The 27,972-nt window shown below is 33.1% G+C and overlaps 1 protein-coding gene across 1 annotated transcript in view; it reads right to left on the reverse strand.

Moving 5' to 3' along the window:
* LOC124372830 overlaps positions 1-27,972 on the reverse strand; it is a gene marked incomplete at its 3' end in the record, with an annotated part of 50,193 nt that extends 22,221 nt beyond the window's left edge. Inside the window, exons 1-6 of the mRNA XM_046831235.1 lie at positions 27,407-27,972; positions 20,194-20,363; positions 19,148-19,357; positions 11,243-11,444; positions 10,049-10,117; positions 8,465-8,592 (exon numbers count right to left, since the gene is read on the reverse strand). Coding sequence (XP_046687191.1) covers positions 8,465-8,592; positions 10,049-10,117; positions 11,243-11,444; positions 19,148-19,357; positions 20,194-20,363; positions 27,407-27,612 — 985 coding nt within the window. The remainder of the gene's footprint in view (positions 1-8,464; positions 8,593-10,048; positions 10,118-11,242; positions 11,445-19,147; positions 19,358-20,193; positions 20,364-27,406) is intronic.

Consider the following 27,972-nt stretch of genomic DNA (forward strand, 5'->3'; position numbering starts at 1 on the left):
AACTGGCTGCTGAGTATAAATGGCTGCTCAGTATGGTATGCTGAGTATAAACAGTTAACATTTTTAAATCTTTACATTTATTTTTGGCAGAAAATTTGTTAAATTTCTTCCATAATTCAAAGAGCTCTTTTTTATATTTACTATGGTTTTCAAGTTCTTCTGTTCAGTGGTCCTATAAATACTCATACTATAAAATATTTGAGAGTCTATTATCGTAAAATATATTATTTTTAAATTACAGTTTGAACATTTTTCTTAATAAATGTACAAATAAAATAAATAGTTAAAACGCTTTTCTTTTCAAGTACTGTTCAGTTTACATACTGCTTTTCAGAACAACAAGTCAATAAATATGAATAAATAAATATAAAATATGACTTAAAATTACACACAAAATAACGTAAAAAATTACTATGAACTAAATCAACAAATAATGGTTCCAACTAATCTTGTTTATATTCACTTAATTTTGTACCAACTAAAATCTAACAATGCATAAAATCCTTAATTCTAATTTAAAACTCTTATGATGAAGTTGTTTAATGTGGTTGGGGAGACTGTTTAAACAATTTAGGACTGAAAAAGTGAGCTCCTCCTCTCCAACTCCAGTTTCACTTTTGAAAAGTGGGGCAAGTGTAAGACATGGTTGGTCCCATATTAAGAGACATCTCGTACAGATACTGTGGTTTCTCATGTAATAGGACCTTCTGGATCACACTGCAGGTCTGCATTCTATATAAGGTTTTCATTGTCAAAGGGGGGGGGGTGAAGTTAAACGCTAAACGAACAGCAATTTTTGGTAGCTGGACCGTCACTCTTGTGATCTCCCAGTTATGGCAGCTATAGAAGACCAAACAAACGGTCCTTCTCAGGGCCAGACAAATACTGATTTTTTAAATATTGGCTCTCTTTTAAATATATGTTATTTTAACGCCGAGGGTCTTAGCAGATCTAAATGTGAGTGCCTAAGCAAAATTATGATAAAGAACAACGTCGATGTCCTAGCACTCCAGGAGACTCACATTGAGAATTCTAACACCTGTGCAAGAGGCAATATCCCTGGATATACACTTGTAGAAGCCATTGGCCACAGAAAATACGGAGTGGCAACTTATGTTAGGCAGGGCATAGATGATGTGTCCCCGATTTACAAGAGCTGTGATGACGATATTTTTGTACTGGTGGTGAAAGTGTCAGAAACAACTATAGTAAATGTCTACAAACCACCTAATAGACAATGGTCTGACACAGTACTTCCCATATTTGGACACCCCGTCCTTTACATTGGGGACTTTAACAGTCATCATAGCTCGTGGGGATACTCATTGGATGACGACAATGGTACGAGTTTAACTAGTTGGGCTGAAAATAACAACTTAATATTACTCAACTCAAGAGTTTCAATGCACCTGAAAGTCAACTACCCTCAATCTTATCTAAAAATTATTACGAAGTTCTAGGGACTCTGCAAAATGAAGAAAGCAATTTTTTACGGAAAAGAGAGGAGCAAACCAAGATAGTAATGTAACAATTGATAAAAATAGATGGACTTCTAGTAATACAAAGAAAAATATTGGTAAAAATGAATTTCTGTCCAGGTGTCAAATAAGAAGTGGCAAAGATCTAAATTTCAATAAATTAGCTATTGTGGATGTGAAACTGAAAGAGAAGTTAGATAAAATAAAGCCAGTTAAATTAGAGTTCTATGCCGATAGCCAAGGTAGAGGTATTCCAGAAATTATTGATAAATGTAGCAACAAAAAAATCAGCATTAACGGTTTAGTGACTCCTGGTGCTGATATAACAAAAGTTTATGGCCAAATAAAAGAATCTCTTGATCGCCCCCTCATGTTATTAGCTGGGACAAATGATATGCTCAAGAAAACACCTCAGGTAATCTATGAAAAAATGGAAAGCAAACTAAAAAATTTCAGCAAGACAAGATCAGTTTGTATTACCACAATTCCTCCTCGTTTTGACCTACAGCATGACAGCCCAATACATGACGAGATAGCAATGGCGAACAACTACATACGAGAAATTGTTTCCCGACTAGATAATGTCTATATTATTGATTTTGATTCTTTCAATAGACTGCATTTCACACGCCATGGCTTGCACCTGAACTATAGGGGAAAAAAGAAACTGAGTTTTATGATTATAGATTTTCTAAATAAAATTGATACTGCTAATATCAGGTTAACACCAATCACTAGTTTCCCTCTCTCTCCAATATCAGCAAGGTCCTCAATTATACCAACAATGGAAAATAAAGAACCAATTACAGTAATTGAGGCGAACATCATGGATGTCTTTGAAAAACATCAAGGAGACGAACATGTCGCTTTCTCACATTGCATATCGGCAGACCTAAATAATGAAAGAAGTATGAGTGCTGGAATTGCAACGATTTTTAAAGAAAAGTTTGGCAAACCCTCTATGAAAGATTGCATTACAAGTCATTTGGCGTACCAGAAAACTGCAGAAGGTGCTGAAATATTTAGTTTAATTACAAAAGATAAATACTACCAAAAACCCAAAATTAGCAATTATAACCTAGCTTTTGAAGATTTAACTCGAGAATTTAAAAAAAGGAGTCTAAAACAACTTATTTGTTCACCAATGGGTTGTACAAGAGATGGTATTGAACCTGAACACTTTGTTGCTGAACTGATTAAGTTTATTAAAGTCAGTAAAGCTTCTGTTTACATCGTCACATGTAATGAGTACGCAAAAAGGAAGCTTCGAAACGGACTATCCTATTCCGCCTTTGTGGAGAAGCTAAGATACACCATCTCTTCTCACCGTGAACTGTGGGAGAAAGCTGATATGTCCCCAGCTGCAATACCGATATCTTCTGATGGTCTCGCTTCAACCATACTAACACATCCAGCAACTCCCAGTGAGATGACAGCACTTTTGAGTTCTGCTGATGAGATGTCATCATCTGTGACCTCAGACGGGGAGACAATGGAGCCTGCTACCTTAGTTGATAATACAGATGCTCACTTCACTCCGACAGTATCTAGTGGTAACATTTGTAATAAATGTGCTGGTGATGATATGGTCAGTTGTGTGTCATGTGCTACAGGTTCACTAAATAGTACGCCTATAAATATAGATTTTTTAGGAGTAAGACCCATAGAAATAAATTATGCTTAGGTTTAAGACGTAACCAAAACACAAGTAAACAAAAAAAAAAATACTAATACTAATCTGAATACTGTCTCTAACTGTAACGGGTCAAATTCCAGTGTTTTGTTTTTAAATATTCAAGGTCTAAAAAATAAAATTTCAATTTTGGATAGCTTTTTAACTGATAAAAATATTTTTGTGGTAGGTTTGTGTGAACACTGGCTCAAAGAGGAGGAAATTAAACTAGCTGCACCTGATGGTTATACCTGTGTCAGCGCTTTCTGTCGGTCAAACCACATTCGCGGGGGTTCGTTGATTTTTACCCGCAATGATGTCCAAAGCAGGACATGTGATGTAAATCAATTTGTTTCAGAAGTAAACTTTGAGGCAGCTGCAATTTTTATTGATAGTTTAAAACTTATAATAGTGTCACTTTATCACTCACCATCCGGAAACCCACATATCTTCCTTGAAAATCTTGACAAGTTGCTCTCTTTCTTAGCTAGCTGCCCAAATTACACCTCTATCATAGGGGGGGACTTTAATTTTAATTTTGACGTCACCAAAACTAATAACATGTCAAAACAGTTTTGTAATGTCATGCGCCAGCATGATTTTTATTACATAAACAATAAAGCAACCAGAGGTGCTAATTGTCTGGACAATGTTCTAGTAAATTACCAAAGAGAATTTAAAATAGATTGTGACATTTTTAACTTTCCTTTCTCTGACCACAATGGTCTCATAATACATGCACCTTTTGGTTCAGTAAAGAGGAAAAAACAATTAGCGGAAAATAGTTCAGATTCTGTCAGTTATTACAAATTATTTGTTTCTAATAATGCCTGGGCACACTTGACAGACAAACTAAACACGTATCAGTGGGATGGCATATTGAGTATGAATAAACCAACTGCTCTCAGTGCTTTTCAAATTTTTTTTAAATTGCTAATAGACAATATCAACTATTTTGCCAAACTAAAAAAAGTAAACCAGAATAATTTATCAGTATTAAAACATAATTGGTATACTAATGATCTAGCTGACATAAAAAAAAGATTATTATTTTTGAATGGTATAGTAAAAAATTCTAAATCGGCCTCAGAACCTGAAATAAAAGCTTTTTTAGACCTGAAGAAACATTATAAACAATCAGTAAAAAATGCAAAATTAACTCATAATACAAAATTAATAAATAATAGCAGCAACAAATGTAAAACTGCCTGGAAAATAATAAAAGATAATGGAAAAATGAGTTTTGTAAATAATTCTAACATTGGAATTTCACCTGATTCATTCAATAATTCCTACATCAATTCTGTAAATGAAATAAAAAATAAAATGGGCTGCCCTAGATATGGTTCAGAGGAGCTTATTAAAAATTTGCCAGTGAATTCTCAAAATTTTGCATGGCGACCAATTACTCCTAATGAAGTAATTACATTAGCCAGCAGTCTTAAAAACTCAAATAGTTGTGACATTTATCTAATGTCCAATAACCTTTTAAAAAATATAATAAAATCCATTGCAAGTCCTTTGTCTTACTGTTTTAACTTATGTCTTGTGGAGGGAATTTTTCCTGACGAGTTGAAGTTAAGTCGGATATGTCCGGTTTTTAAGAAGGGGCCCAAAGACAAGCCGCAGAGTTATCGCCCAATTTCGATTATTCCCGTTTTATCCAAAATATTTGAAATGTTGGTTTATGACCAGATAAATGCGTATTTTGAAGGAAACAAATTTTTAAGTAATTCTCAATTTGGATTTAGAAAGGGAAAATCTACTATTGACGCTGTAGATATGTTGGTGCAAGATGTGCTATCAGCCTTTGAGAACAAGGCTTTTGCTCAGGCCACCCTTTGTGACCTGAGCAAGGCTTTTGAATGTGTAAATCATTCAGAACTGTTAATGAAATTGAACTACTATGGTGTTTCAGGGTCACAATTAAGTTTTTTTAAATCATACCTTAGCAATCGAAAACAAAAGGTTTGTATAGATGGAGAATGGTCCAAGGAGTTAGTGGTCTCATACGGTGTACCTCAGGGCTCTGTACTGGGGCCGCTCCTTTTTTTAATTAGTATTAACGATCTTCCAAATTCGGTTAAAGGTAAAACCTATATGTATGCTACATTTTTTAATTCTAATAAAAACCTTGAAGAACTTAGATCTCTTTGTCTAAATACTTTAAAAGAGGCTTCTGAATGGTTCATGTCGAATGGATTCCATTTAAACGAAGAAAAAACACAAAAAATCTCATTTTCTTTGAGAAAATTTAATGAAAACTTTCTAAAAGATAACCCTTCTACTAACGTAAAGTTTCTAGGAATTTATGTTGACAAGACTCTTACTTGGGGACCACATATTGATTATTTAAGTATTAAATTATCTCGAGTAATATTTTTATTAAAGCGGTTAACTTATTGCATTCATCAAAATTACATTAGATCAGTGTACTTTGCAAATTTTCAATCGGTATTCAGATACGGAATAATTCTGTTTGGAAACTGCAGTAGGATAGAGGAAATTCTCGTGCTACAGAAAAAAGCTGTCAGAACCATTTCTGATGCAGGGCCCTTAGAACATTGTAAACCCATATTTGTAAGCTTAAATATTCCTACAGTGATCAATGTGTATATCTTTGACTTGATCCTGTATGTTTTTAAAAACTCTGATATGCTTAAACCAAGCAGTCATAAGTATGACACAAGATCTAAAAACCAGTCAAACATTAATTCTTGTAGATTGACTAAAACATTGAATAGCCACATTGTCATCTCACTAAAAATATATAATAAATTACAAAACTTAATCATTAAATATCCTGAGAAAACCTTCTGTAAAAAGTTGTATAAATGGCTGATAAATAATCCCTTTTATTCCATTGACGAATTTTTTAATTTGAATATCATAGACTTTTGAATTAATATTATTCAAGTTTTGTATAGTTATAATTTTAATTAGACTTAGTTGTACTTGACATGCTTGTATGTATACATGTGAATTATGACTTTGTCAATGCTTCCCTGCTTAACGGCAAATAAATTATTATTATTATTATTATTAATACATGATGCCAAAGATGCCCACACTTTTTATTCAGCCCGCTGGTGTCGTGGTTATACTCCAGACCTATGTTTTTGCTCTTGTGCCCGCTCTCTTAAGCCTTTAGCAGTTGGGAGGAAAGTTCTTGGTGCCTTTCCTCATTCTCAGCATAGGCCTGTGCTTATTTCAGCCGGAATCAAGATTCCTCTTGTAAGATCCTTATCTCGGCCTCGCTGGAATTTTAACAAAGCTGATTGGAAAGCCTTTACATCCAGGCTTGATGATGGCATCAGGTTCATCCCTCCCACGATAAGAAACTATGACCGGTTCACAAAGCTAGTCCTGGCTACTGCTAAACTGTGCATTCCACGAGGATTTCGAAAGAGCTATGTGCCAGGTTGGAGTCAAGAGTGTGAGGACCTTTACAGTGAGTTCAATGACACCAGGAACACAGAAACAGCTGATCGGCTACTACAATCTTTTGACAAAGCAAGAAGAGAAAAGTGGGTACACACAATGGAAAATCTTAACTTCACCCATAGTAGCCGTAAAGCTTGGTCCCTCTTGAGAAAGCTCTCCACCGGCAAGCCTTCGACGAACAGTTCTTTGTCACATCCGAAACCCTGTGCAATAGCAAAGCGTATTGTTGCTTTGTCCAAGTCAGTTCGCCACCCATCTGACAAGCTGGTTAATTATAAGTTAACGAATTTAAAAGAAGTCGGCAAGCTCCTTTCCTTCTGCGGCTTCTTAATTCAATGATTAGCGACAGGCTTATAAAAGTATGCCTTGGCCGTGAGGAAAGTTCTTTCAGGCAACTTAAAAATGGCCTTCCACAGGGCTCAGTACTTGCTCCTTTGTTGTTCAACGTGTACTCTGCCGACATCCCAACAACGTTATCCAGAAAGTTTATTTATGCGGATGATATTGCCTTAGCCTACCAACATAATGACATAAAGAAAACAGAACAGGCACTCACTGATGATCTTTCAGTCCTCACAGATTATTTTAGAGCCTGGAAGCTAAATCCAAATCCTACTAAAACTGAAGTATCATGTTTCCACCTAAATAACAGACTGGCGAACTACAAGTTAAATGTAACTCTTGATGGTGTCAAATTGAAACATAATGAACATCCGCAGTATCTGGGAGTTACCTTAGACCAATCTCTCACTTTTAAAAGTCACCTTCAAAAGACAGCAGCAAAGCTGAAAACAAGGGCTAATATAGTACAGCATCTTGCTGGATCAACTTGGGGAGCCAACGCAAAAGTACTGCGTACCACTTCTTTGTCCCTTGTGTACTCCGCTGCTGAATATTGTGCTCCTGTGTGGCTTAATAGTGCACATGTGCGAGAGGTCGATGTCGTTCTTAATAGGGCCATGAGGACAATTATTGGAACTCTCATGGCAACACCAACACCTTGGCTCCCAGTGCTGAGCAATATAGCACCACCTGAGATTAGACGCAAAGAGGCTCTTCTGAGAGAGTTCAATAAGATCGTGTCCAATCCCGAATTGCCCATTACACGCGACCTTCCTCAGCAAGATAGCCGGCTCAAATCACGCAAGCCATCACTACGAACAGCATCCCAGTTGATAGAGGAGAACTTTACGCCTAATGCTAACTGGGCGTCATCCTGGGAATCATTCGATGGACGGAACAAGTTCTTGATATCCGATCCTACGAAAGCAGCGGGTGATTGCGGCGCAAACTCTCAGACAATGGAGCACATTGTAAACGACTGCCCTTTGCGATTGTTTTCTGGTGGTCTGGCTGGTCTGAGTGGTTTAGAGGATGGGTCTCTATACTGGCTCAGTAATTTGGATTTAGCTTTGTGACGGGAGATCTTAATATTATTTTTAATTTATGACTCAAGAACTTTGTTCTTACGTACTTTTTAATAATTGTAATTGTTAATTTATTTATTTATGGATAGCTGCCTTTGTCCCCCATACGATATATATTGGCAAGGGACCAGCAACTTCAAGAAAGGAAACAACCTTTCTTGTTTCTTGTTTTTTGGAGCAAGATAAAGCACATTGCACTTGCCCACATTGAGTTTGAGGCGATTGCCATCAGACTAGATACTTTGTGTTGATGACTATAAATATTTTGAGCTCAACATTAAAATATACTTGATTATAAATTGTTGTTGGTTTATTATAAGTAAGTGCCTAGACATATAAAACTATGTGTGTTAAATTACTTTTTGACAAGCTTAAAATTAACTAAGTACAACTTTTGTACTTGTATTTCTTGAAAAGAACCACAGATTGTGCAAGTTACAGACCTGAATCATTTCTTCTTCTCTTAGTCAATTTCTCTAAATATGAAAACCAATTTGTGCTGGCTGAAGTAGCGTTGGCGATGGAAGTGATTTTTTTACTTGATACACCTTCTCTCCTTAAAGAATCTGCCCTGCAAAAATATAACACACAATTGCACACAAATGGCCATTTGACTTTCTTTTTCTCCCTCTCTTCCTTACCCTACCACAAAATTACATTATTTTAAATATAAATCAATTACATAAATCATATTATCTTAACACACTAATGACCAAAAATGTCTTCAGTTAGGCGGGTTTTGGTAGTTGTGTTGGTAGTTTGGGAGGTAATATGACCGTGGTAGATGTTCATAGGTGGTGGTTTATTGGAACAGGGATGTAAATTTGGGGATGGATGGTAATTAGATCGAGCCTCATAGTTTAATGTCAGTTTCAGACAATATGTGCGAAAATAAAGGAATTATTTTGAGTTACCTTCGTAGTTTAACATCAATTGCAGAAGATTTTACAGAAACTTTTTATTGTATTTATGGAAAAACAATGATGAATACTGAGGTATTCTAGGGTGGGTGAAGGAAAAATTTGCTTCCTCCATATCCTCATGTCCCAAAAGTTGTTTACGAGTTTGGATTGTCCTAAAGTTTTGTAATTAGTTGGCATCTCGAATATGTTCATCGTAATGTACCGTCGTGATGGTAACAATATCCACTTCATCATATTTGACCATCAAATTCTTCAATAAGGTGATGCGTTTTAAGTAGTATTCTGCCCTATATCCTAGCCGACAATATTGCTTGATTTCCAATTTGTTTAAATTTCTCTGTATATTGAAATTCCAATATTTATTTATGTACGCAATCTTTAATTTTCCCATAAATAAATAATCTTTTTATTGATTTGCCACAATTAGGCCTACAGGACTCAATTGGACATTGAAACACATTGGACACATTGAAACACAACAGGACATTGAAAATAATTTTAATGCTTTCTTGAATTTAGTGTTATCAGAAGAAGTGTTACATGAAAATTGAAGCTGGTTTAATAAATTTTTTAATTTATCAGAATTTTGATAGCGTTCCGACTTTTGTTGTTAAACTTTGGTAGTGAAGATTTCAAATGGACGTTTTGGCGTCAAAACAAATAATCCTTATGATAGTTATAAGTTACATATAACGTCTTCATCAGTAAAACAATTTTAACTTTGAATTTGCATTTTAAGTACTGGTTCTTGCAGTTGGGGTTTCACATGGCCACCTGACTCGCTATGCGCATGTGCAACTTGAAACGTGTCTGTCACTTTTTCAAAAGATTGCTCAATGAATGACTGGTAGCCACAAGTGGCCAGTATAGGTATGGCACATGACCGTAGTCCTGCAGTGAGAATGGTCCCATATTTTGTAACACAGCTAGCAAACATCCAGCCATGTGTAGAGCGGAATGGCTTAAATAAAAACATTTATTTGAAAAGTAGAGTTGGTTTCAATGTTACTATGAATAGTTTTATTTTTCCATACTTTAATTTAATTATTTGCTTATATCCAAACATTCTTGAATCTCTAGACAACTCTATCTGAGAGTGTTTACCTGGAGTAGGTGGACATTTTACTGACTGAAGTCTTGAATGATGAGACACTTTCACTGCTTCCAAGAGCACTGCACAGAACAAACATTTAAAAATATTTGATAAATGGGAAAATGGTTTAAATGTATATGCAAAAATGTAACCATATATACAATATCAAAGATACAATTTATTCACAACATTACATTGGTGGATTTATTGTTGAATTTTAAATTAGGAATAAAATCATGTTCAACAGATAATATCTAGTTCAAAAAAACACATTTATTTCTTGTATTAATGTAAACTTTATAAATCTCATAAACAGCTTTTAAAAACAATAAGAGTTTTACAGTTTTAAAAAAGCTATTGTCAGTTGCTGCATTCCAAATTTTAAGTATCTTATTAAGTCTTATCCACATTACAATTACTGTTGAACTGTTCTGAATTATTATACACTATGTTAATACAATTAAAACATGCATTTGTTGTTATTACATTTAACATTAATTATCTTTCATGCATTTGACTTTTCCGGTTCAATAAAAGTAGTCTTTGCCTTAAAAAAGTACTTTAATTGGTAAAGATAAGAAAACAACAGGAAATCAGAAAAACTTCACTAAATGGAGTAACGGAAAAAGGTATACAAAATAATTTAAAACAAATACTGATATACTAGCTTCCTAGGATTAAGGTGGGAGTGTAGAAAGTTAACACAAGGTAATCAACATTAGGTGATTCTTGTTTGTTCCTTAGTAAAAGTTTTCTCTTTGTATAGTTTTTAAGCATAATTACAGTACATAATTAAGGTTTTTCTTTATTTTTCCATTTCATTTTTTGTTTTTACACATTTTTTAACTTTTTGTTATATAACTCATAACATTGCGTTATTTTCTTGGAGTATTGAAAGTAGATATTGACATTACAAAGCAAATGCAAGACATTTTCGATAATTTTTATATTTACAAATTAATTAATGTTAGTTTGAGTTTTAACAATTCAAAACTTCATGTTTCTAAAAAGTTACAATACTTTTAGTTTTATTTTGTAGTTTTTAAAAAACAATTTTTATCTATCTAAATGTTTTTGGGATAAATTATCATTTAGTTACAAACAACTTTGTACTTATATTTATTGACACAGGTTAAATACAGAGAGGGCCTAATTTCACCTGTCATGCAATATACTTCAATACAAAGATATTAATAATTACATACCTTGTCTGCGGTTGATACACACATTCAGACAGTGCTATGGCAGCAGAAATATCTATGATGTAAACATCATTGCTATCTCCCAACAGGCACACTTGATTGTCTGTCACATTGATACTCATTTTACTGAAGTTCACACTTCTTGGTACTGCCATATACATGTCATAAACACCTTCCAGGATGCCATTTTCAATATTATACATATCTATTTTCTATAGGAAAAAGTATTGGCAATTTAAATACAGTTGACAACCTCTTAACCGACCACTTACGGCATTGAAGCTTGGTCGGATAAGGAAAAAGATGGTTAATACGAAAATAAATTATATACGATCCCCAAATTGAGTCTAATGTTATAAGTTACGATACCATGCATAAACTCAATGTCTGATAATACGAGTGTCACCACCACTGTACACTTTGGCAGCGAACATATGAAAGTATGTATCATATTTACCTCATTACATTTCAATTCGCTCACTGTATCAATTAATTGTCAAAATACAATATAGTAGACTCACAAAAACTATAAATAATGCAGTAAACAATTATTGTACTACACAAGAGATAACTCAGAGCCAAAACAGTAGAAATATTGACTTTTTAACTTGTTCATTATTATTGCAATAAATGCAGCTGAAAATACATGTAACTAACTTCCTGGAAAAGCAGTGGTTAAGCTGATGGATGGTTGATTTGAAGTCATTAAGAGGACGTCAACTGTATAACTAAAATAACTTATTCTGACATTAAAATAAAAGTCAAATCATGCTTATTCACTTTTGTGAACAATTTATTTTATTAATTTATATTGTAGTAGTTGAATAGTAACAAAATTATACTATAATAACTCAATTTATACTGAAAAGATATGTTTAAATATTGATATTAAAATTAATTAAAACTCTGTTGTTTACTCATTCATCAAACAGAAAAAAATACAATTTTATTGGAAATTGAAACCGATGAAATAACAATTAATAATTAATTAATTAATTATTTAATAATTCTTAAATTTGAAACCTCCCTGAGAAATTACTAAATTCACAATATAATTTCATCTTTTCATTATATTACTATTCCATAACTCGTTTTTGTATATAAGTAAATAGCAATCAATAGCTTATCAATTTTATTTTATTTTATAAGCTTTTTAAATTATTTTGTTTATTAAAAAATGTATCCAGTAAACATAAAACTTATCTAAACATTCCATTACAAATTATGTTTACATTATCCTTTTAAAAGATAATACGTCTCTTAACCTAATTCACATTTGCAATACAAATTGACAAGCATTCAGATGACAACACTATATATTGTATATAATTATGTATCTCCCTAATACAGCACACCAAATGGTTACCCATTTACTGTGCTACAGTCTCTATACAACATTGTCAGGGTGTTCAAACACAAGAATTTGTATTGTCTGCTTGTTTATGAAACCATTAAGGTGCATATGATATTCATATGAAAACCATACATTTCTCAGAAACTCAGTTTCTCCATAGCACTTTGCTAACATTAAAGCGCAGGACTGGCCTCTCAATGTTTCGATCAGTTTAGTTCATATCTTCTAGGGAAAACCACCAATGTTTTGAACATTCTACTCAACAACGTATTACTTATATTTAGATTCAAAGATGTTCAGTTTAAGTTTCTTTTCTGTGACTGTAACACTTACTGAACATTTCTTCTGTAGTTTTCATTTGTACAGACATTAGTTAGACGACCTGAACAGCCCTTTCTCTGAGTTAAAACAATACCTGACCTTTGAAATTTTTGACCAACTTAATAATCACAGCATACTAGGCTGGTTTTTGTGAACATTTTTCTCAAAACACTGATAATACTTCATAACCATGCAATTTGTGACCTACTTGGCCCACCCACAAATCCCAAGCAAAAATGATGCTCAATAATAAAAGCTTTCTATGTAGTAGTTAGCACCATGTCAGCAAAAGCTAACATCAAATAAGAAATAAATAATAAACACAAAAACACTGCAACAATTAATAGTTGACAAAGATAATTGAGAAGACAACTAGAGCTGATTCAGTTTCGTTACTGTTTATTTTGGTGCATATTCTAATTTCTGAGTCTTTCATAAGAAGTATATATATATTACAATAAGGTTTTTGTAAATAATTTATAATCCTTTAGTTATTTGTTCCGTGAATGCAACTACAAACATTATAGTCATTAATGCTTCAAAATTATTGAGTTTATTTTTTTACAATATTTAGTTTTAAAATATTGAAATTTTGATTAGATTTCTAGTTAAAATAATACTTAGAAAACTGAATATTAATGAATTCAGAACTTTTTTACAATGCAGTATTATATTATCATTTGTGTGCTGCAGTCAGTTTCCCTCTAGCCTGCCGGATACCACACATATCCCTGAGGCTGCTTATATCAATGTGGGATTACTCACTGATGAAGCTCATACACAAGATGAGTACTGTTTGATTACAAAAGTTTTAGATTATTGCTGTATATGGATCAATGGTTAAAGCTGAGTATTTCTGATAGCAAGGTATTTGCTTTTGCACTACTCAATTTACAGAAATGCTTGATTGAATAAAAATTGTTGAGTTGTTTCTGTTTGTATAAAAAACCATTCTAAAATTTAAAATGTTGTATGCATTAACGTAGGAATATTCTGCAAGGCCTGTAATTCATGTTTCTTGATATTGGTTTATCTTGTGAGAATGTTCTGCTTCTACAATTTTTCTATACACCTCCAATAGTTGGGCATGTGACAGATTTTCAAAACTCTCACACTTCATACCAAACTATAGACTTATCCTAGTTACGGGTGATTATGAATACAGATTTATTGATGAAGAATCATAACTAATACCAACTAGTATATAAAATAGTGTTTGTTTTTGTTTTTTATTGCCACTTCTGTGGTATGAACCTAAACCAAATAAATTTTTTTTCAATATTTTATGACACTTTCATATGATATTAAGCAAGACCGTATTTTTCAAATTTTTTTATCACTGTAAAATTTCATTTTTTAAATACACAAATGCCCATAACCCAAAAACTTCAAATGTTAAGGAGGGTGTCCACCATTTCAAATTGAAGGTCATACAAAACTGAACAACTTTCACACCTAAAGTTCTTTTCTATCTCTAACCATTACACAACTGCGGTAAACAAACTTTTTTTATGGGTACCAAGTGGCACTCGGCTCCTAGACTATGTCTTTTAAATAATTTGCACATGTTTCTATTGGAAAATCCCTGTTTTAAATTTACCAGACTACTTCCAAAAATTGTCAAAACGAGCTGAAAACTTTTATCGTTAGAGAGAAGAGTTTTATTTTTAGGCTTGGGAAAACGATAGTATTATTTTGTTATTAAGTTTAAAGGTTATGTTTATTTAATGATTGTTTTTATATCTTATCATTCAAGTTTAGTAGAAAAACAATTATAGTAATTTCACTGAGACATTAAAGTTATCTAAAATGTTACTCATCACATTTAACAGAATAAAATTTAAAAACTCTTATCAAAAAAAACTTGCTTGGTTTATAATTGCTTAAATTAGGGTATAATTTCACTCTTGTGCTTATTTACAAATATAACAATTCTATGATTCTACTTTTTAAAACAAAATAAAGTCAACTGATAAAACTCATGTCTACTCACATGGCCTCTAGTTAATCTGTTATTTACTGATAGGAAACCATTTCAAATTATCTGTGGCGTAATGTGAAAAAAGTTGGTTTTGGTAAGCAGCCATCCTTGTCCCCAATTAACATTTAAATGGTTTTGAATGAGTATGTTTTAAGTCAGCATCAACAAAACGAAAGAAACGCTACGCAAATTTAGTAGTCCCATATCACAGAACGGTCTTGTATTCTTGTAAACGGTGTATTCTTCTTACACTTACAACCATCTTTAATCTGTCGGTCAGATATTTTCCTTACAAATAGAAATTAGCCCTTGTCCAATCTTTAAACAAGACCTCTTCACTTCACTTTCCTTCACTCTTCACTTCCACAGGACTACATATCAATAAGCATTCTTCCTGCCCTCCCTAAAAGACTAGAGAGAATAGTGCACTGTCAAGTTAATTCCAACAGTCTCATAATATTCTCAACATGTATCAATCTGGCTACTGGTGATATCATAACAGATCATATTCACTTAGCCATAAATAAAAGACAGTACACTACTTTGGTTGTGTTTGATTTTCAGCTGACCCCACTCTGTTATTAGCCAAATTAAAGAACTTGAGAAATTTTTGAATCAGTTACTTTTAATTGTAGTATCACTAGATAAAGGAATACAACATTTTCCAATATATATATATATATATATATATATATATATATATATATCTTTCTTTTTTTGTGAAGTGCCTGATGATGGAATTTTTGATTCAGAAAGGCCTTGCACAAAATAAAAAATTATATTTTGTAAAATGTTGTATTCCTTTATCTAGTGATACTACAATTAACCGTTTTTCCAATGCTCCAAGATTCTACATTCAGTTACTTTTGTTTGAAATCTTATTGGAAAATTTTTCTTTGTTGTGTAACACAAAAATCAATACTTGAACCATTTCTATTTGTTTATGTGCCAACAAGCTAAGTACTGTATTGACTTTTACCAATGCTAATGGCACAGTATAACGGGTACAATGGTTATCGCAAGATAACCAGTTCAAGCAACGTCGAGCATGGCTGCTGCGTGCCTGGATGACCGCTGAGCAAACCTGTCTTTGCAAGTAGCCTGCCTGCCCAGCCGTTGATGGTGGTTCGGAAGTCACCTTTAAGCCGTTGGTCCCCAGGTTTTTTGAAGTGAAAACTTCTTTAGGCGCGTTGAGCGTTTTGGTAGAGGGTAAAATCCTCGGTTCGCGTCACCGACATGCTAATGATACTAACCTGCATGAAAAAGTCAGTCTCGCTGTGTTTTTTAAACCGTAGACTTGGCCGCGGACTACTAACCTGCATGAAAAAAGTCAGTCTCGCTGTGTTAAAACTGTCCCCGGCGGAGTATGAAAACAGACTGCGAAAATCAGTGACCTTTACGGCTTCCTCTCGCGATTTAAAAGTGAAGCCAATGTCGTTACAATTCTGTAAGATGCGTCAAATTAAAGCTCTTAATATTGGCAATCTATTGGTTACATTTTTAAATATTAAAAAAATTTCGAAATAATTTTGATTATTGTTTACATTTTACATAGCGTTTTACAATGACAAGAAAAAAGTAGTAAGCGAGGATTTTTTTTTATTTTTTGGTCAGACAAAATTTGTCAGCGAGAAAGTTGTGTGAAAATAGATGAATATTTTTTTTGTAATTTATCATTTTTTTATTGGAAGTTTAGTTTAGCCTGTAGTAGTGTATGAAGTGATGAGTGAACGTTTCTGCCGGAACTGTAGTTGGCGCATTGGCTCACTGATACCATATTAACTCAATAAATTAGTTTATTGTGCAATAAAAATACCTTTACGAAAGAAACCAAGTTAATTTAACTAATTTATTAGTTTTAAAAAATATTGTGGGTTTAATTCTTATTGCAATTATATACTTTATCACGTAGCAATAACTGTATTATTTACAACGGTGTTCAACTCACTGTTGTTCATCGGTGTTTACTCCATTTATAAATGAATAATGAAAACAACGAATATATTTTTTAAACAATTTTTAATATTTGTACGAATATTTGTATTTAAAATTTAGCATTATTCATTTTAATTATGTTTTTAATATTTAACCTCTTTATCATGAAATGAGTATTATTACGGTATAAGATTTATCTTACTAGCGTGGTAAAATAGATTTCTAGTTATTTGATAATATTTTTTCGTGGATTTTAAAATTGGAAAATTAAAAACCGTCACATTTACAATTACAGATGTACTGCTACTATAACGTATTGTTAATTACTCTCAACTTAATTAATAGTTTCCGTTTTCACTTCTATCGGCAGTCCCACGACTGCTATTGTTTTTATTTATTTATTTTATTTTGTAACACATAATTTTACATAATCATGGCCCCCACCAAGTCAACATGACTTATCGGTGTGGTCCATAATGAAACTTAAAAAAAAAGCGAGATACAAAATTACAGTTTTCATTAATTATTTGTTTTGATCAGTTTATAGTTCATGCTTTTTCAAGAAAATGTTATATTGTTTCCTTTGTGTGGCTGTGGTGCTTCTATAAACTCCAGATAACTCCAGATTTTTAAATATTGGCATTTTTATATAGCATTAAGGGGATAATACATACATTATTCGGAGTATAAATAGATAATAAATTATATAACTGGATATATAAACAAAATATATAAAATATTGCCCATCAACAAATAACATTCTATAAATAGTTAAATATAAGCAACAAATCTCTAAACATTCAACAACAATAACAAAAATATCAATAAATAACATGAACCATCAAACAACAACAATAACAATAAATATTTAACATTATTTACATCCTAGTTTTAAACAGAAATCTGGTTGATCACAGAAGTAACGAAAATTTACCCACTCATTCACTTCATTTGTCTGTGCATGTGTGTGTGTTTAGATGTTAGTCTAGCTAGATGTAGTTCATGCTAAGTAGTCAGCTCAATGTGTGCTATAGTAATCCATCTCTGCACTGCCTCTCTAAAAAACCCAGAAGTTTCTCAAGCTTTCAATTTCATCTGGAAGTAAGTTAAAAATAATATGGAATATAAAAACTCGGGTAACCTCTCACCAAACTTTGTGGCCATTCTCGGTATAGAATATTTTGTGGAGAGTCGTGTGTTGAAAATCCTTGTTTCTTTTTGTTTTGTGTTCATTTTTATTAAAATTATCCATAATATTTCTGTATGTATATAAACTGTTTGGGATTCATTAAAGTTTTAAAACCATTTCATTGTTTCCAAATAGTCTTATCAAACACCTATTTTGCAAATTTCTTTATAATGTTTAAATGGGATGTAGCAGCTGCACCCCAAATACCAATACCATATCTAATGTTGGATTCCACCAGCGATTTATATGCAACCATCTTTACCTTATTATTGGTAACTTTATCACTCAACATACATATAGCCAGCAACACAAGGATTCAACCTTTTATGAAGATCATAAATGTGTTCATTAAATATCATTTTCCTGTCTAGAGTCAGTCAGTCCCAAGGATTTGAATTTATCCACTAGCCTTATATTATCACAGTCACAATTAATGTTAATATTAGATTTATGTAGACAGTCACAACCATGTAACTTAACAATAATTTCTTCATTGGCTGACATGTTCTGGGGGCAAAAATGCATCATGGCTGTCTTCTGTCCGTTTATAATAAGTTTTTTATCATGTGCCCATTTAGTTAAAATTTTAAAATCTCTATTTAGTTTCTCAGTTGCACTGCCTAATGTGTTAAGTGTTAGAGAAGGCTTTTTTTAGCCCTAACTTCGCCTGGTAAAATAAGACATCTTTACTTTACTTTTATTAGTTTCACTTATACGCTAATGACTTTCCGATTTACGGTCAGAGTAAGCCAAGTGAATTGTTTATGTTATTAATGGGTACCTAAAACAAGTAATAAAATGGACAGAATATCATGGACCTAGACTAACTTGAACAAAACATAAATTATTTACTCTTGACTAGTGAACACAACTGATACTAATGATGGACAGCAAACGGAATAACGATATCTTCGATACCATAATGTTCTAAGTTTAGGATTTACTATTTACTCTATGATGGCATGAATAAATTAATAACTAATAAATAATAAGATGCACCTAATAAATATATAACTTATGCCTTTTCATTTTTTTGTGTGTGAAAAACTCATCTCTATTATTAATACATTTACACCATTGATTTATTACCAATAGCTAATACAACATTAATCTGTGGTAAAAGGATACATATAATGCCAACATGATTAAGACAGTAGATGTGACGTAAACTTGAGTTGAAACATTTAATATCAGATGGAAGATTGACAAAGTAGTTATGTAGATCTTCAGTGAGAGATGTCAATTGATAACTACACAAAAATGCTAAACTGCATACAACTACTTGGTTTTTATTGAGATAAACCAAAGTCCTTGATTCCGAAGTAACCGCTGATGCATCTGAAAAATATTAACGCAAAATAATTTTCTTTTATCAAGCACAGTAAATAAAATACAAGGAAAAACATGCAAAACTGATACTAAAAGTTATATAAATCTCTAATAAAAATGTATATAACAACATGTTTGTGGGGACACAGCCCCATATGGAGAAGTTGAGTAATAATATAGTAACTTTACGCTAAAATAGTGTAGTCAAAAAACTTTCCTTGGATTTCAATAAATATTTACAAAAGACAAGATTTACAGCCAAACTAATCTATTCGTTCTTGAGCTTTGTATGTGTGTGTGTGTGTATACAGAGTTCACGAGTGTTACAAATTTCAGTACCTGATAGTGCTTATCATTTCAAACAAAAAATGTAGGTACAAAAATGTGTCGTTTAGCTGCTGGCCGCTATTCTGTATTGTTTATAAAAAAAAATTAGCAACTCTAAAACCAGCACAAGTACAGATACCAAACTTTACACATACGTAATGATAAATAAGAGGACAATTTTGAAAATAATCGTGTGATCTACTTAAATATTTAAAAAGTGGCAAAAACTGTTGAAGGTTTTAAAAGTCAAATAAGAAAATATATAGTATTGTTATAACAAATTTACAAGATAAAAACTATTTTTTTTTTGCAATTTTTATTACAGTTGCAATGGTATGTTTTCAACCAAATCCGTCATCACATAAGTGAGCACAACCACTTTAAAGGTGTGCTTGCACAAGCCGGAACCGGAAGCAAAAACATCTTTTCAGTTGATAGATGTCAGCTGTTTTGACATGTTTGTTAGTCATTAAGAAAGTATTCCTTTTTTACATTTTATTCTATATTGCTATACTTACCACAAACATTTTCAATTTTTACATCTGAGTATAAAGATTGAACTGTATCTCCAATGAATAACTCTTTTTCTTGAAAAACATTTTGATCAGTTATTTTATAGACAATTATTATCTTAGATTGTGATCTTGTTAGAAGAGCAAGCCATTTTCCGTCATCAGAGAATAATGCACTGCAAATACAAAACACTGAATATAAATATTTCAAAATTAAAACCATAATAGAATCTATAGAAATATTCATACAGTACAATTTAAACATGTTTAGACTATTCTGTTAATGTTAAATGTTGGTGGAAGATTTAAGATGTGATTCTTAAGCCTAAGAAATCCATTTACCAGAAAATGTCTTACCAAATTAGCTAATCCTATTACTCAGACTACATGACTACCATTCAGCCTATTTCATGGTTCTTTCCAAAGCATGGCTAAAATGCAACAATGATAATATAATTTTTAATCAATGTCAAAACAAGGTAATTAATTTGTTGCAACAATCATTATCATGTCATTTACCAATGTTTATTGTGTAAGTATTGAATCTGGCTTAAAGACAAGGTAGGAGTACGTGACACCAACCTACCAAGCTTTGCTAAGATTGCTGAAAAATTTCAAATCTATGGCTCATTTTATTCTTGAGATGTCTTGCACACAGATTGACAAATAACAGAAAAGACATTTTTACATGTGCAGACAAAAGTGAAATTGGTCAGACTACTGAGTGTGAAGCTGAAATGACGCTCAGCCAAATTCTATGGTACTGATCAGTAAAATATAAAATACCAAAAAACTTCAATCACTTCAGAGCTACAAATATTACAACAGTGATCCACACACACACACACACACACACACACACACACACACACAAACAACAGCAAACTTATCCAACCATATTATTCTACGTTATGGGCAATGGACACTACTATAGGAGTATACTATAAATTTAAATTCCTATTAATAAGAATAAGGAAACAACACTACATATTTTCTATCCGTTTTGACACAATAATAGAATAACACTTTTAAGAGCACTCATGGCACTAACTTTTACATTGAATATATAGAAAAACATAACTCACAAGAACCACAAAAGGGAAATAACAATGTCTATTTATTTCAATGACTACGCAACCAAACGTAATTAATCAGGAAAAGCAACACCGAGATGACCATAAAAAGTTGTGCAATGGTAAGCAGATCCGAAATACAAAGGAAAAATTATTAATAAACCACCAAGGAGGAAGAAACTGTGGCAAATTTGATGAAAAGTACTGAAAATCTCTTTTATTTATTTATTTATTTATTTTCACTTATTTATTTCACTTCACTTCCAACGGCAAATCCATTATACAATTTCCATATCATAATCTAAATAACTTAAACATTACAAATAATAAATGTAAAAAACTTACCAGGCTACGATTTACAATAAGAAATTAAATACATTGATATTAATATATATTGATCTGAACTCTATGCGCAAAAATGATCACCGATTTACTAGAAAACTCCGGTTCTGACAAAATGCTCAAGCATATAATCAACTGGTCATAATAGACCAATAATATATTCAATAATTTTATAAGTTTTGTCACAACCAATCAGTTACTATTACAATTTATTTAACAGCAAATGAATGTGAAACAATAAGAATAACAACAATAATAACATGATAATATAACAATATATAAATAAATAATACAATAAACAATAACTATAATATATATATAATATAACATAACAATAATTACATGTAAGCGTAAACATTAGATAAGACAACAACTTAAATATTAACGTTAACCCCAATAAATAATCCTAAAATAATATAACAATAGTAAGGTATCAGGTATCAGGTCACAGATCACGGGTGTGTGTGTGTGTGTGTGTGTGTGTGTGTGTGTGTGTGTGTGTGTGTGTGTTAACTTCTGTTAGGTCAAAAAGGCATGTTTTCATCACATAGAACATTATTGAGGTCCTTTTCTGAATGAACCTCTGGTCGCCGTAAAAAAGTCCAAGTGCGGAGCGATTTTATTTTCCTAGGATTTGGACTCTGTTCATCGTGCTGTGGCATTCGTAATTACTGCTCAGACTTCTTCTCTCGAATAAGTCCCCTAGACCTAGTTCCACTGAAGCAGCGTAATCCTATGTGGCCAAGGATGGCTGGACAATCCACCAGTCCTGTTATGACCCCGTATAGGAACAGTGCATCCTGAGAGTTCCTCCTGCACTGAAGGGAGTGAAGACCCAGCAGCCCTTTTATTTCGTTAAGGGGGACAAGCCTAAAGGGAAAACCCATTCGACACCCAACAAAGCCGCAGGAATCTGTTTTGGACGTTCTCCATCTGCTTCACGAGGCCCACTTGGTTGGGTGTCCACACCACGCTACAGTACTCAAGGTTGGGTCTGACGTTGGCACACAATACAACACCTTCAAAGTCCGCAAGTCAGTCATAAATCTGGAGGTTCGACTCAACAGCCCCAGCGATCTTGAAGCCCTCAGACAAATGTCATTAACATGGTGTGTTGATCTTAAATCGTGGGTTAAAAACCACCCCAAGGTCCCTGACGTCAGCACGACGAACCAATACTTTTCCCCGCCAAGTAATAGTCATGGTTAATCGGGTTCTTTATTTTGTAATAAGTAACGACTGAACATTTGTCGATGTTTATCTTCATGCTGTTTTGCTGACACCATTCCTCGACAGCCGTCAGATCTCTCTGGAGATCCGCGCAATCACTCTGGGCTCTGATGTGATGGAAGATCTTGACATCGTCGGCAAACAGTAGGTGTTTTGTCTTCATCTTCTTGCCAATGTCGTTGATGAACAATACAAAAAGCAAAGGTCCCAGGTGTGACCCCTGAGGCACTCCTGATGCTGCAATAAACTCACGAGAAAGTGAACCGAGATACTTGACCATCAGCCTACCGACCCACACAGGTAGCTGGCGAAACCATCTCAACAAGGGGCCAAATCACTCCATAGGCCTCCAATTTGGCAACCAGATGCTTGTGGCTCACCCTGTCAAAGGCCTTGGAGAAATCGATATAGACAACGTCAAGCTGACTTCTATCCGCAAAAGCTCCAACGATTTCCTCTTGGATAATCACAAGGTTACTAACCGTCGATCTTCCCAAAGTGAATCCATGCTGTTCAGGGCACAATACGTTTTTGAATAGTGGATTGATCCTGGCTAATATAAGTTTCTCTTGAATTACTTAACTATTATTTAACTTATTCTTGTCTATCTAGGTTAGGCTATAAGTTTCATGCAAAATTTAAATTCTAAGACATACCAGTTGGTTTTTTTGAGATTTATGTTATTAACTTATAACGCCAATTAATTGTCGTCCTAAATAAAACAATACATATCATGAAAGTTTTAGGGGGTGAAAACGAAAAATAATTCAGTTTACATAATATTTAAATTAGAACTATATTTCTAGTCAAAACATATGGTTAAGTTAATTTACAATATTAGTTTCTCAAGTTATGTTAATCAGCGCACAGTAATGGCCTAACACATTTATGATCAGACCAACTAGAATTCTCTTCTGTTAATCTACGTATTATCTTGAGGGAAGTTTTTCATTCGTCACCATCAGTGCAAGAAGCAGGGTGCAGATGGACAAAGGAGACACTTGTGTTCGCCCCATGTTATTTTCTACTCTCAGAAGGTTGTGGTAATAAAAAATACTGCCGTTTTTATGAGCCAAGCACTCTGAATTCATAATTATTATTTTACAAACCCAAAGATTGAAATGGCCAAAAAAGATTTCCACAAGATCAAGTGACACACAGTGCATATGTACATAACATGTACATACATGTAATAAGGAAATATTGCTCTACACAAGCTCATATCATGTACATGTAGGACGATCTTGCATGGAAAAGTACCGATCAGGAATGGCCCTGACCATCATGGCGGACTTTGATGGCCTGTCCAAACTTCTAGTGGAAAAAGAAATTCATCCCCGAATTAGTAACTAAATTCAAGATCAGATCATGTAAGCACTCGTAAAGGTTAAATTTGACTTTTTTTCTATCTACAAAATACATACGAACCTACCAACCTGTATGTTATAATAACAAGTAATAGATAAGAACAGAGAATTACTTTGTTCATTTGATAATTTTAAAATAGTTTTTTAGGTTAGCCTATTTTGCTTTTTAAAGGCCTTTAATTATCTGAAATATTATTTAAAATGTTCACCTTGTAACATATTTAAATATTACAAAAAATTTGAAGTAATATATCCTATAACAAAAAAAGTAGATAGGGAGATATGATTAAACTATTTACATCATTTTACGGTTATTTTGTCTTTTGTGACACCTGTTTTGTCTCAAATATAATTCAAAACTGTCAATTTGTAATATATTCCAATATTTACAAATATTGAAAATTGTTGATACAGTAATTGTAAAGAATTACTGTATTAACAATTGCTGGCTTGTCTGGGTCACTTTGGCTGTTATTCCTGTCTGATTGGACCTCCCCAGGATTTGAAATAGGTTAAAAAACATAAAACTCATCTTTTGACAATCCAGCTGTTAAATTTCATATTTACCATTTTTTATACAATCAAATGTTACATACAAAAAATTTTAATACATCACATGTTAAAATATATATATATACTATTAAAAAATCATTTATGGGAAAGTTAAAAATTACAAAAAAATAGCCTTTAACTACAGAACATTTGTACTGCAACTTGTATTATTATTATTATTATTATTTTATAGTCTAACATAGTTATTGGTTAATAAAATTTATTGGACCAGGTTTAGTTAAGCCACATTAGCTAAAAAAAAATTTAAACCAGTTTAAAAAATTTAAACCAGATTAAAAAATTTGGGAGGGAAGAATAGGTCTACCAACTGCATTTGAAAGTAATTCAAGAGATTTTCAGTACTTTTCATCTGTTTTTCATCATTTTTGCCACAGTTTCTTCCTCCTTGGTGAAGTTTATTAATAATTTTTCCTATGTATTTCGGACCTGCTTACCATTGCACAACTTTTTATGGGCACCTCGGTGTTGCTTTTTCTGATTAATTACGTTTGGTTGCGTAGTCATTGAAATAAATAGACATTGTTATTTCCCTTTTGTGGTTCTTGTGAGTTATGTTTTTCTATATATTCAATGTAAAAGTTAGTGCCATGAGGGCTCTTTTAAGTGTTATTCTATTATTGTGTCAAAACGGATAGAAAATATGTAGTGTTGTTTCCTTATTCTTATTAATAGGAATTTTAATTTATAGTATACTCCTATAGTAATGTCCATTGCCCATAACGTAGAATAATATGGTTGGATAAGTTTGTTGTTGTTTGTGTGTGTGTGGGTAACTGTTGTAATATATTGTAGCTCTGAAGCATTAGTGATTGCAGTTTTTTTGGTTTATTTTATATTTTACTGATCAGTACTATATCAATGATGTTTTGTTTTTCATTTGTCGCCATCATTGTGGCACACCACCAGAGATGGCTGAAGGTAGATAGATAGATAAATGCAGTTGTTCTAAATATTTTTGGCCTTTCTGAAATTTATCAAAGACAAAAGTCAGATCCCAAAAGGGTGACCGGGCTCTACGAGCTTTCGGATCCCAAAAGGGTCATAAACATCAGTCTGATTTGCAAAATGCGATACTTTGGCAAGATAATGTTACTGTTTACTTTTTACCATCCACATCCTGTCCTAAGGTGTGCGTGTTGTAGCGAATATCTGCTGCTTCTACGAACGAACTCCTTAGCTGAAGAGACGAATCGAAGTCGAAGCAGAAAAGGTAATTGTAATATTAACGGCCGGAGCGGCAAAATACGAGTTTCGCGTTATTAACTTATTAGAATCGTCCTACAGAACAAAACAATACAAGGTTTGATGGGGTGGAAATGAGAAATAACGAAGTTCTACAACATAAAAAATGGAACAACTGTTCAAGCGTGGAGCAATATTTCCATGTTCTACAACCACATCGGGCATCACGTGACCTTTTTGTGATCATGATTCAACCTCGTGATGACGTCATCGGATGCGGTGCCATCTTTGCAAACCTAATGAAAAATAATACTGAATGAGCAGAATTTTGATCCAAATGAACAATGTTTTTCTTAAATTTCGAGCTACAAATTAATTAGTTGTTATCGAGTTGAGACGAGTGCCTCCGGCCTTCAGCCTTCGGTGCTGCCCCGCGCTGATGTTAATGAAAGAAAAACATCCCTCGACATAGTACCTATCAGTAAAATATCAAATTCTAGAGGGCAAACTTTGGTGCGTTGCAAAACGCTGTGTTCGTACAAAAAACGTTTTAACTTTCCCTGATCTTCACTTGAAACCGTGAAACTAAGTAACGTGTTCTCACACCCGTCACATAAAAAAGGATTATCGGAGGAACAACTAGCCATAACGGTACTGTCACAACTGGCCTTCTGCGCGTCTCCCGCAAGCTTGCCACTGTTATCACGTGGACTTTGAACCTTCTCATCGCTCGGCAGCCTGTAGGACGGCCTTGCGGGGCTTGAATTATATGTTTCTTGCTTTCTGAGAACATCCTTATGACCGTAGTAAAATATGAAAAAGTTTGAGGTTGACCAAGTAATTACTCAGAATTACCAATATTTACAGATACCCAGACACAGCACACAAACAGAACATTAAAACGTTGTTAAGAACTTAACTATTTATGTATATACCCTCTAAAATCATGTTATTTGTCATTTGCACCCCCTAAAACCATATATATTTTTTGTTCAGGAGGATGAGCAGAATACGTTGATAACGTCAAATTCGTGATTTGCCAGGTCGACCTTTAATCTTATAATTTCCGCAGAAAATCTTGTTTATTGCAGGCTGATAAACTTTTTTTTCTCATACACAGTTTACATGACTTCAACATTATAAACACACATATTTATGAAAGTTCCAAATACTACAGTACTCGAGAAATAAATCTATAGAAAATAGAGAGGAAGTTGTCTCTATAATGGTTGATGCCGGGGGTGTAGGGTGGAAGTTAGATGAGTGCTCAAAACCAATTGCCTCACCATTTACGTTTAATCAACAAAAAATGCCAGGAGCACGCACTGGAGTGTTAATGCACTGCATATGCGGTATGTGCCACTTCTAGGACTCTAGGGTTAAAAAATATTTTACAGTAAACAAAATAAAATAATTGTTTTAAAAATTCTCTTAAAAGCATTAAAAACTTACCTTTCAACCTCTTTAAATGTATTTGTCCAAATAGCATGAGCCCCTTCATGACCATAATCAGACTGTTTTGAAAGACTATACAAAACTACCTCAGTTTGATTTGTGCAAAACAATAAATGTTTAAGTGATGGTGAAAGTAAAATATTTCGTGGGTTGGATTTAATTTCAAATGGCAATGTAGCCAACAGAACAGACCTTCCTTCCATGGATTTGAGAGTTATCAAGTACACAAATTTAAAACCCTAGGACTTCTTTGTTAACTAACACACTATGGCCAGAAACCACATTTTTATTAACTTGCTTAATGATATGTCTAAAGGAGCACTGGTATTTCCAAAAACTGAAGAGAATATAAACTTTGAAAACGTTCTGGAAATTAAACTACGTAGGAAAATGGCAACTTGTGCTTTTTAGAACAACCATTAAAATCATTTCTTATCAATAAGCGTGACTCAAATTATCAACAATTCTTTCAAACACCAATCATCAAGAATAAACACACAAACTACAACTAAAGATTAAAGAAGTAGTGGATCTTGAACTGTCAACATCAACTTCATCTTGTC

Source organism: Homalodisca vitripennis, unplaced genomic scaffold (assembly GCF_021130785.1).
Source record: "Homalodisca vitripennis isolate AUS2020 unplaced genomic scaffold, UT_GWSS_2.1 ScUCBcl_4091;HRSCAF=10035, whole genome shotgun sequence".
Taxonomy (NCBI): domain Eukaryota; kingdom Metazoa; phylum Arthropoda; class Insecta; order Hemiptera; family Cicadellidae; genus Homalodisca; species Homalodisca vitripennis.